The sequence below is a fragment of the Poecilia mexicana genome, unplaced genomic scaffold (assembly GCF_051168715.1).
Source record: "Poecilia mexicana isolate PSO_F unplaced genomic scaffold, ASM5116871v1 scaffold_8, whole genome shotgun sequence".
NCBI classification, from domain to species: domain Eukaryota; kingdom Metazoa; phylum Chordata; class Actinopteri; order Cyprinodontiformes; family Poeciliidae; genus Poecilia; species Poecilia mexicana.
Window position 1 is genome coordinate 19,594,400 of NW_028263377.1, and position 12,227 is coordinate 19,606,626.

Here is a 12,227-nt window from a genome sequence, read left to right on the forward strand (position 1 = left end):
TGCCACAGCAATTGTTTTATGTTTGAAAGGTGACTGTGGTGTAAAGGAGAATTGTACAATAAAGTTACTTTTGAGTTCAGTATGCAGTTACAATATTTTATACCTCCCATTAAAGGAATGATTGACCTTCGTTCATTTGCTGAAGTTTGAAAAGGCACGTAGAATTTCAGCAATTAAGAAACAGACATGCAAATCAGACTCACATTGTGCTTTTCAGTCCCCTCTGCTGCTGAAGAATAACATGTATTATGAATGATTTAAGAAAATATTTTGTCTTTAAAGAAGGGAGAGACCAGTCAAATTTACAGACTTGCCAGCAGGCTCTGCCACTCACTACTAGGAGTCCTCATCTCCACTCAGGGAGCCCTCAAAAGAAAACCTTTGTGTATGGCTGAGTACCACAAAATGAGCCAATTAGAGGTGTTTGTCAGGAGAGCAACAATCATGAACAGCTCACTACGGCAGCCAGGGCACAAGGCAAATTTCTGAGAAAAACTGCAGTTTCAGTTATTGTTCTTCTGTAAGGAAAAGGATTTGATTGTTACCCCTTGGCAAATCTTTCTGAGATTTTTCTGGCGTTGAAAAGGAGTTTAATTATTAATATTTTTGAGAATAAAAAATCTCCACAAAAAGCCGAATATATAGTTGATAATATTAAGCCATCATTTCTGCTTAGTGGTAAATTTGCATTTATACCTTTTTGTTTGTGATAGAAGCTTTAGTATGTCTGTCATACTAAATCATCCAAGGGTCCAACATGTGATGACATTTATGCAACGCCCTCTGCAAACAATACAGTCGCTTTTAGAAGAAACTGAAAAAATGTCAGCGAGGAAGACCTATTTCCATGCAAATAAATTCAAAGAAATGTTAAAATGAATACAGAAGGACAACAAACTAAGCCTTAAAATTTGTGCAGTACATACAGAAACATATGCCTGGAGGCATACATCAATGTTAGCCTCCTTCCAGATTCCCTGTTTTTGTACACAGGCCTGACAACTGTCTACCTTTTAAAAATCAAAGCATCCCTTAAATAGAACCAGGAAACATGAAGTAGGTTAAAAGATAATAAAAAGCAAAAAAAAAAAAAAAACAATGCCCTGATTCAACAACAGTAAAGAATTAATGTATCTAAATTCGATTAATCTACTCTGTATTAAAAAGTGATTTCTAAGTTGCTGGAACTCAACCCCCCGCTGAGACACAATAAATCGAGAAAATATGGAACAGTGGTGAACTTTCCAAGGAAAGGGCAGAAAACCAAAATTATTTCAAGAGTGGTTTACGATTCATCCAGGAGGCCACACAGGGATCCAGCACAATGTATGGCATCTCCAGGCATCACTGTCTTCAGTTGGTTAGTCCAGATTTTATGCAAAGAGGTTCTGTGACATCAGTAATAGTTCCCTAACTAACTCTAGAGGAAAGATATATCAACATGAGCTTATTGGAGATTAAATAAATCATCAGAGTAATAGAAGATAATCAGCTATTCAGACAAAAACCACCTGTTCTAGTTGACTTTAGCCATTTAAAACAAGTCAAAATTAAATGTTCATATCACGGAACTACATCACTGTAGTATATTTGGTACCGATTTGTCCAGTCAAATAACATCTGTGTCTCTAGTGAAAATACCTCAGTTTAGCCTGCCAGGTGTTTGGTTTTTTTCTATGTCTCCCACCAAGGCATTTCACGCAGCTCCGCTCCGATTCATAAGTCCACTCTTGCTCTGTGAAAAATTTAGCTTTTGGAGCCAACTGAGCAGTAGCATCAAAATGTTCCTTTGCTTCTGCAGGTCTTATATTTGTCTAAAAATTATCTGGGTTGAGTCACTGTCAGCTGATTTGCCAAATTGGCCAATCAGTTAGAAGAGTGGGCAGAATATCCTCCACAGGGATGTAGAATACTCATTGCAAGATGTCACAAACACTTGATGGATTAGCAATTTCTTCTTCACATATGGTCAGGTTGGTTTGGATAGCTTTTTTGATGAAATCATCATTTGCAAACTGCTTTTTCTATTTAGTCAAGCTGTAATATATTATCAGCCATCAAATCAAGTCTGCAAAAAAAAGCAAAACCATAAGAAATCTGTAAGGTGCTGATACTTTCACTTATACTTACCTATACTTTGCTGTACCTAATAATCAAACCTAAAAACACATTAAACTGCAGATATTCCAATATTACTAGTCTACACACTTTTTGCATTACTTAAAAACAGAAATGTATGTCTAAAACAAATAAATAAATAAACCAAAAAATAAACATTGAATATGTATAAATAGATATATGAGAGGACGTATTGGACTACATCACTATAATTCATCTGCAAAGAGACAGTTCTATCCAGATTCGCTGTTCCTCAGACCATGACCACTTGATGATTGTATAAATAAACTCTGATACCAGGTAAAAGAGTAAACAGAACGTTATCCACTCCAATCATTTATGTGATTAGGACATGGACTTCTGGAACCTTCGGACCTCAGACTCAGGATAGCTAAGTAAATAGAGCAGCAAAAGCACCAACACACTATTCCTTTTCCAGCTGCTGATATTATACATGAATTCTTGGTTAAGTATTTCATATAACACCTAAAAGTTTAGCCACAAGTTGAAACGCATCATTTTACACCCAGTAATAGTGCCTTGATGTTAGTTAACTCTCAAAAAACATTCAGTTCAAAGCCTTAATTGATAAAAGTCTTTCACAATTACTACAAATTATGATTACAGCAAAGTATACTGTCTTGTTTACAATTTATTAGCTATACTTTCAAAAAATATCTACATAAAGTATATTAAGACACTGTGAGAAATGGACAATGGATATGAATGGGTTAATGGTGCACATTCAGCGCAGCTGACTTAAAAAAAAGTTTGAGGGTTTGGCATTCTTTCCATTCAGCATACAAACAATTGCACAAGCATCAGTCATCCAGTGTTTCACAGCCTCTCCACTTTAAATCAAGACCTCAACAAGTGAAGGTAAGCAGGATACAGTAGACATTTAAGCAAGAAATGCATTTTCACTGTATCTAATTTAACATGAACAGATTTGATTTTGTACAATTAACTTTTGATTTGATATTAATCCTCTCTCCACAGCTGGAATGCACACCATTATACTGCTGGAACTGCTGGTACTGGGAGCATCAGCGGTGTTGCCAGACCCAGACACAGCTGGAGACAAGGTGACTCAGGATCCAATTCCCTGTGCAAAAGGCTGTAACTGTATGCATGATGACTACAGCGCGGAGCTCATCGTCTACTGCAGTGCTCGGAACTTAACTCAAGTACCAGCTGACATCCCACCATCCACTCATTATCTCTGGCTAGATGGAAATTTGTTTGTTTCCCTTCCAGCTGCGTGTTTTAGGGATCTAAGCAATCTGGACTTTTTGAATCTACAGAGTGGCCAGCTGTTGACCCTTGACCATCAGACATTTAGAGGGCTCAGATCCCTAGCACACTTGCACATTGAGCGAAACCGTCTCCGTGGGTTGCCAGGTTCAATCTTCCAGAACACACCTAACCTTGCTTCACTCAGTTTACACAACAATCACATCAGTCGTATTGACGAAAGACTGTTTGCTGGGCTCTCGCACATGTGGTTTCTCAATCTAGGATGGAACTCACTCACAGTCTTGCCAGAGACAGTTTTCCATGACCTGCAAGGTCTGCGAGAACTCAACCTTGCGGGTAACAGACTTGCTTACTTGCAACCGGCACTATTCCAAAATCTTGGTGAGCTTAAAGAGCTGGATCTGACAGGAAACTACATCAAGGTTATCAAAGCTAATGTGTTTGTTAAACTCCACAAGCTGCAAAAACTTTACCTGGCCCAGAATCAGATTGGAAGTGTGGTACCCAGGGCGTTTGTAGGCATGAAATCGCTCAGATGGCTTGACATGAGAAACAACAAATTGACTTCTCTACATGAAGACACATTCTTAGGCTTGAGCAGTCTTCATGTATTGCGCCTTTCCAACAACTCGATCACTGGCTTAAGGCCTAGAACCTTCCGTGACTTGCAGTACTTGGAAGAACTAAGGCTCAGTTACAACAGGATTCGAGCTCTAGGGGAGAGGATTTTTGAAGGACTTGGCCATCTGGAGGTTCTAGAGTTAGATTACAATCAGGTGCAAGAGGCACATGTGGGAAGTTTCACTGGCCTGTCTCACGTGGCTGTCATCAATCTGTCTGGAAGCTGCTTTCAAAGTCTCCCTGACCAAATGTTCAAAACTCTGTCAAAGCTTCACAGCCTACATTTGGACAAAGGTTGCCTTACGAGGATCACAGCTCTAGCTTTCAGTGGTCTCTCTGGCTTACGGAGGCTTTTCCTTCAACAGAACAACATCTCTGTGGTGGAAGATCAAAGCTTTATGGGTCTGGTAGGACTTGTAGGACTGGATTTAAGCTTCAATAAGATGGAGGTGCTCACAGATCAAACCTTCTCTGGGCTTAGTAATCTGGAGTATCTTCTTATGTCCAACAATGAATGTCATCAGTTTTTGCAGAATGGAACAAAACAAGTACTTCCAAGGCTGCGCTACCTGGACCTGCGAGCCAATGCCTTGACAAGCTTAGTCACCAATTTCTCAGAAAACATGGAGAAACTCCTGCTGTCTGGAAACCAGTGGAAATGTGATTGCACCACACTTCCACTCAGAACCTACAGCTTGCAAAAACCACAAGTCATCCCTCGACAAGTAGAGACCCATGCAGAAGGTGAAGAACCTGATAGCACGATCACCATATATAACAACATTACATGTACAAGCCCACCACATGCAGCTGGCCAGGACCTACGGGATGTGAGCAGTGAACACTTCCGAAGCTGCTGAGGTCACAGAGACTTGTTGGTTGACACAAAAAGCTGACTATGCATTTCTGGTTCAGATTACATTTTCTCTGTATATTCAATACAACATCAGATCTTAGAAATATCTTTATTTTGAAAAAAAAAAAAAAAAAAAAAAAAGGATATTCTCACAAAACACTTTTAAACCATCAATAAATTCTGTTAGTTCAGTAAAGATTGTAAGTTTTATTACTTGTGTGGAGATAAATTTGCTGAAGATATTTAATAAAATATTTGAATATGTGACCTATTGTGCTCTTGTTAACTTTTATATTTGAAAAACAGGAAGAGAGCAAAAAGAAAAGCGATATACACTATAATGATGGAAAGTTTCCATCTGTAAATTTTCATATAGAAAATTTTACCTAATCCATAAGACATCATCTTACAGAAATCCGGCTCATACATTCTCCTATTTGTAAATCCCTTGATTTAAAATAATTTAATCAAACCATGCTTTTTGTCTGATGAAGACGAACTCTGACACCCTTTTGGCCAAAACATAGATTCAGTGAAGGCCAACTAAAAGTAGAGAGACAAAGACTCTACTTGTGACGACGGTCATTTTTATGCATGTTGACAAATACCATTAAATCTATAAGGATATATTATATATATAATATATATATATAATATATATATATATATATATATATATATATATATATATATATATATATATATATATATATATATATATATATATATATATATATATATATATATATATATATATATATATATATATATATCAATCAGAAAATTTGAATAATTATGTCTTCTGACACATTGCTCTTCAAATTATGATGTACACGTTATGTTCAGAAGAAAGGCTGTACAGTGGTGCAGTTGGTAGCACTGTTTTCTTGCAGGAAGAATATCTTGGGTTCAATCTGTTTTTTTTTTTTTTGTTTTTTTTGTTTTTTTGTGTAGTTTGCATATTCTTCTTCTGCATGTGTGGTTTATCTATATGTTCCTCTCACGGTCCGAAAACTTGACTGTTGGGTTAATCGGTCTCTTTAAATTGAAATATAAGTGATGAAACTAAATTAGATACCTCATTTGTGAACTACAATACAAAAATAACTAATTTGTGGAAAATAGGAAATAAATTACAATAGAATAAGAAATTATAGGCAGTCAGTCATTTTTTGGGTAATATATTTTAGAATGATTACAATTAAATAGCTTACACATTTGATCCATGTTTTAGAGACCTGGTCATAATCTATGCTCGAGCATGTAGATATATATTAGGAAACTACAATATTACAATATTGTCATTCAATATTGTGATGAAGATATTGAGTATATGTAATCTATATTTTGTCTCTACTCTCTTTTTCATCATCACAATGTTTCCATCACAATGTCACATCTGAAACCCAATAGTCTACTAAATATTGCATCCAAGTAGTTCTTTATAGCTCTAGTGCTGCGTGTATTGACATAGCAACGACAACTGCAATTTGATATATTATGAAGCTCCATTAATTTGCATTTTATAAGTTTGAGCTTAGTTAGCTTATTTTTGTATTAAATGCTGGCAACAACCAACGTGGATATTATGCAAAGACTGTTTCTTTTAAACTGGCTTTATCAGAGCCACTAAGAAACTTAAAATGCCATACCGTGTAAGTGATATCCTACCTTTGTTGTTTTTTTACTGAGAATGTGTAATAAAGAAATTTCATTTCTTGAAGACAAAAGATTTTGTTGAAAAAATAAGAAGGTACAGTTGCAGATGGGTCACCAGGAGTGCTGATGTTTTTGTATCGACTTATAGTGTTCTGCTCTTGTGATGACAAAGAAAAATCCATAATTCCTTCATCAGAGTTACCTGGAAACACATTTCTGAGAAAAAAAACAACAACACTTGCACAATCTTAAAGAGCATTCTGGGACCCAAAAATGGGTCAGGTAAATCTTTTTTGCACTGGATACATTTTCACCTCTTAATTTTGTTTTGGTTCAGTTTTTATGACTGACTTAATGTTTCCTAAAAATATATAAGAAGCGGAGGGAAACCGGAATACATATCCTGGCACATGTACTCATCATACAGAAGGAGAGAAAAAGAAGGATAAGCACCGTCACTCTGTTGAGTTCACATGTAACCATGACTCATGCAAATTTGTGGGTGGAAAAACAGTCCTCTGCTCTGCAGTCCAGGAAGTCTCAAATAACTTCTCAGTATGGTTCTTATCAAAGAATCAACAAACCAAATGCAAGTATTTGATCATTATTCATTGAGCTTATCATAAACAAATCTATGATGCAGATTCTGTTGGTGACCAGCAGGGACCAGACACAAAGTTCACGTAAACCAGAATGTGCCCAAGAAATCACTAAGCTGCTAAAAACTCTTCAGCTGACCAAGTCTGTTGATCTTAAGCAGCCAGCTTCTGAGAAGACTGATTTACTTTATGAGTTTGCATGCGCCAAAGTAAACAAGCACTAAGTTGTTGCTTCATCTTTTTATGTCACTTTGTTTATGTATTTTTCAGCAGGCTGGCTCAGAGTCATTTAACCCTGAAGTCAAGGTTGGCCAAAAAGAGTAAACTACCTTTGCTCATCAATGTTTTACAATAAATGTGAAGGAATAAATAAAAAGAATGGACAATTCTGTTAGGTTAAAAATGAATCCCAATTTTATTTATGCTTATCTTTATATGTCAGCATTTTGTTTGTCTGTGTGGTTTAGGTTATTCAGAGTAGAACTAGTCTAAATCTTGGGCTTAGATCTGGAAACACACGAGGGTTTTGATGAAAAAGAGATCACACACTCAGGTGAGTATGGGCAGACTACAGTGGACTATTCTGTTTGGAGTAATATATGATTACCATTAATATTAAGAGTTAGCTCTGTTTTGATAAAAAAAAAAGAATCTAAACCAAATCTATGAATAGATTTTTAATATTTCTCACTTGGAGAGTGTTGTACGTAACAGCCGTCCTGGTGTGCAAGAGCTTTTTTTTTTTAACACCAACTCCTAACAAAATAGATTCTAGACTTTGGATTTAATGTTTATGGTTTTCAGCTGATTTAGTAACAGAAAGAGATTTTTAGTTGCAGCGGTAGGATGCAATACAGCTGTTAATTTAAAAAAATATTTACCCTACACTTTTTTTTGCAAAATGATTCTTAAACCTTGAAATTCTTCATATTTTAAACACATTACAACCACACACTTCCATGAATTTTATTTGTTTGCTTTTTTTTTTTTGGTTATATAAGTAAGCAAGTCAGACTGGACTCATAGTGTCTGTGATTATCTTTTTTTTTCATGTCCTTTCCAAAAAAATAAAAAATAAAAAATTCCAATCAAATTTTCATGTCCATTCCATTCTTAGACATCAAGATAGGTTCTTATAAACCATTTACCTGTAGCTTTGACTGTATATTTACTGTACCAAAATATATACTTCACATTGTTATACTTCTATCAACCTTCTGCAAGGCAGAATTCAAGAACCCAAATTCATCCTCTGCCCTCAACTGACCTGTCAAATCCACAGGGAGCTCTGCTTGTGGTTTTCAGGGAGACTTGAAGCAGAAAGAGTCACAGCCAGCATCTGAACAGGTCTGCTGTCAAAATAAAGAAAGAAAAATACACTTAACAATGTAAACATTTTTTTTCCTGCACAATTCTGTTCATACACAGTTGTATAACCAGATCATCTATTTGAGGTTATAAAAAAAAGTGGGATAAAAATTATGCATCTTCTTCCACATATCAAATTAATTGCATGTCAAATGTTTTAAAAACATTTTTAGAGGTTATTAATGATTCGCCTGCATATGTGTGCAGTGCTATATATGCAATTAACTACCAAAAAGCATGGCGATATTGTAGGATTGACATTATTACTGCTTATCAATTATTTTGATGGAACCCTGATTTTTTTTCCTCAAAGCTGAGGTATATCAATTGTTTTCATTGTAGCAATTTCCAAAATTGCACTGATTTGATCTAATTATGAATAGTTAAGTTGTGATAATAAAAAAGCTTATGGGTGATGATTTATCACTAAAAAAAATCATAAAAACTAGACAATTGTAACTATCTGAACCCTCTGATCAACTGTGCGATTGATTCCAACTTATTATTATTACAAAGTCACCAATAGTTATACTCTGACTCATTTGTTTATCAAATTACTTCATAATCAGAAATTCTTTGTTTTCTCTTTTGAACTGCACTTTCAAATGACTGAACTAGAGGGAGCCTGTTTCATTGCAGATCTTAGCTGTGTGCAACAAACAAATGTACCAATATAAAACTGTAACTAAGACAGAGCTAGTTTCTTTCCTTAATAAGTTATTGATTTCACTGTTGTGTTCCTGACTAAGCTTCTTCGGGTGCTTTAAGGAAAAGTGATGCCAAGTGACAAAACATTCACTTGACACCTGTTGCCACGGCAAATTGCTGTCTGTCTCCAAACATAGGGTTTTCAGTATTCTGAGGCTGCAGAGGATGCAGCTTCAGACCTCTGCAGCCTCTCTCCTGAGACTCACCTGTCAGCAAGGAAAATCATTTAGATTTTTGCGGATGTAAAAATCTGTACATCAGGATCTGAATGTACATTTTCCTGTACATTCAGAAAAATGGTATACCAAATTTAAATAGTAATTTTGACACGTTTTATGTATTATTTTCCACCTTATGTATTATTTTAGATAACTGCATTCTAGAGCCCACCTACTCTTTTTCCACATCTCCCATCAAACTGTCTGGTGCTACTACTACATTACTGTGCCATCAGAACATGTGGACAGGCCACTATTCTTCTTCTGTGGTATTTTCACATTCATTCCATTCTGCCACAGAAATAGGAGATATTTTGATTTTACCATTTTACCAGCTTGGGGCAGAATGTTGAAACCATTAACCTAACGAAAGGGTAGATGAAAGTGTTGGGACATAGAGCTGCTGCTGTGAACTGAAAAGGCAGGCAAAGAAGGACGTAGGCAAAGTATATAAAAGAAGGATATGAAAAGGCACATCGCATAATTTAGTTCCCTGCCAGAAAATGAGCAAGTCTATATAAAATCCTGAAATGTGATCCCTGCACAAAAGTATGAAAAAAACCAGCTGTTAGTTTTTGAAGATAATGGATGAAATAAAAAAAAAAAAGATTAATTCACCAAGACCTTTGGTGCACCAAGGGAGGTTCTTGTTGCACCAGAGGTCTTATTAAACTAATCATTTAATTTACTAAATGATTGCTTTAATAAATTAAATAATTTAGAGCCTGGGATTACAATTTATCAGGCAGCCAATTTATCAGGGCCCATTTCCTTAATTTAGGAAGATAAATTCAGGAAATATGTTAGTGTCTTTTTGATACTGTCTTTTTAAAAATGGGTTATCGGCGATTGGCCATAAAATTGCAATCGGTGGATCCCTACTGGGAACTAGTCTGTCTACCTATTATTGAAAGGTCAGTTAATAAGGGTAATGCGTATGTTTCCAAACAAACTTTTAGCGTTAACCTATTTTCTTGCTTATAACTTTGTGATATATTTTTTAGAATATAAACAACATAGTGGACGTGGTCTGAAGTGGCTCTGCCTGAGTTGACTTGCCTCCAGGCCCAGAAGCTCAGTCCTAACGAGGTGAGGGAGCAGCTGTGCAACAGCAGTGTGGACCTTTGCGTTCTCATATTACCAGAGGTCGCTCTCAGAGAAGCCTTTCTCGTCTTCTTTGAGCATGAATGGCCTCACAAAGGTTGTCTTCCGTTTGTGAATAATGAACTTTAAGCAAATTCACGGGGACGCAAATATGTGCCCTTCCTGTTACGTGGACTCCTGGCTTTGCCTCCACGGACAAAATGTGACGAAAAAACTGATGTCCCGAGAAAACTCGCCCCCTGTGGTCAACCTGTTGAGGTACAACCTATTCACAACTAACCTGTTATTTCTGCTTGAATAAAATCTCGACTAAAGCACAAGTCTAGGCTTTCTCCCCTTCACTTGTATTCTTTTCCGGTAGGATTTCTACCGGACCAATCAGCAAACAGAAGAAGGAATTGTCACAGATGACGTCGCTGTTTTAGAACTGTAGTCTGCCTGTAGTTTTAGAAATCGCAACGCACGTAGCGAAGCCATGCTAACAATATTAAATTAACATTAACAGCAGCCTCATTCGGATCAACACTTTGTCGTGGACAGTGGTTGTTTACAATGCAGGCAATTTCCGGTAAGCTTCATAGCTTCAAACTGGCGCATATGGGCAACATTTAACATCTCAACAGAGTCCATTAGGAAGCAGTCGTTTCTCAGCTAGTTAGCCATCAAGGACATATTAGCAATTTGTTACTGGTACCTTCAACCACCTGGAGTCACAGAACGTAGTGATGAAGTGTTCCCAGCCGACTCAAGCTTCAGCCTGACAGAAAAAGTCCCACAAGAACAAAAAAAGAGAGATTAAATAGTTTTACCATGAAATATATGTAAGACCTGTGATTAATGTAATTAAGGCCAACTTGAATTTAAAAAAGAAATAATTTAAAACAGAATTTTAAGGTCTTAATTTTACATGAATTGAAGGATACATGGACAGTCTGTATTAGATAGTTTTAAAACTGAGGATGTTGTTTGTATTGTTGTGTTTTCAAAAAGTTTAATTGTTTTTATCTTATCAGCAAGGAATTAATTATGTAAAACCAGTTTCCCCAAAAGTGATCTGCTGAGATTAGCTCCGTGAAACAGACCATTGTTAGTGACAAGACTTGGATGATGCACAATTTTGAAAGCTTGGTTGTACTTTTGACTAAATAAATTAGCTCTGTTGTTGTTTTTTCAGATACTGACTTTGTCCTCAGACCCTCTGGGCTGCATGGAACACAAACAAAGCAGCATACTGAATCTGCCCCAGAACAGCCCTTCAGCTGTGTCAATATTCGGATCAAATGGAGGTGTGGCCACTCTTTTGCTTTTAATCAAACTTGTATAAGATTAAAATACCATTTTTGTTTTATATCTCTGATGGATTCGTGCTGTAAAAAAAGAATCAAATCCTTATTCTTCAGTAATGACCTTTCAACTCCATTTAAACCAAAGCGTCTAACACTGCAGGCATCTTTAGGTTAAATATTTATAGGCTTTTGGCAGGGCCTCTCCTGGAAGTGGTGTTGAAATACGATTCCGTTCCAGGTGACCTTATAAACTGTACACAAACGTTCCACTTGCTTGTTTATTAGAACCAGGGTCCATGATATCTGCAGCCGTCTGGCACACGACCTGTCTTCTGATGCCCTCAAATGCTCCACCACACTGCCAGAGACTTCCCGGCTGGAGACGGCAGAGCAGCTGCTGAGGGCAGGCTGCCACCTTGTGGAAGGCAGAAGG

The 12,227-nt window shown here is 36.7% G+C and overlaps 1 protein-coding gene across 1 annotated transcript; it reads left to right on the forward strand.

Annotated features, from left to right (window-relative positions):
• The first annotated feature begins 2,914 nt into the window (after positions 1-2,914).
• Positions 2,915-5,119, forward strand: igfals (insulin-like growth factor binding protein, acid labile subunit). Its single transcript, XM_015013680.2, has 2 exons — positions 2,915-2,997; positions 3,118-5,119. The coding sequence occupies exon 2, from the start codon at positions 3,123-3,125 to the stop codon at positions 4,854-4,856; it is 1,734 nt and encodes a 577-aa protein (XP_014869166.2). The 5' UTR covers positions 2,915-2,997; positions 3,118-3,122; the 3' UTR covers positions 4,857-5,119.
• The last annotated feature ends 7,108 nt before the right edge of the window (positions 5,120-12,227 follow it).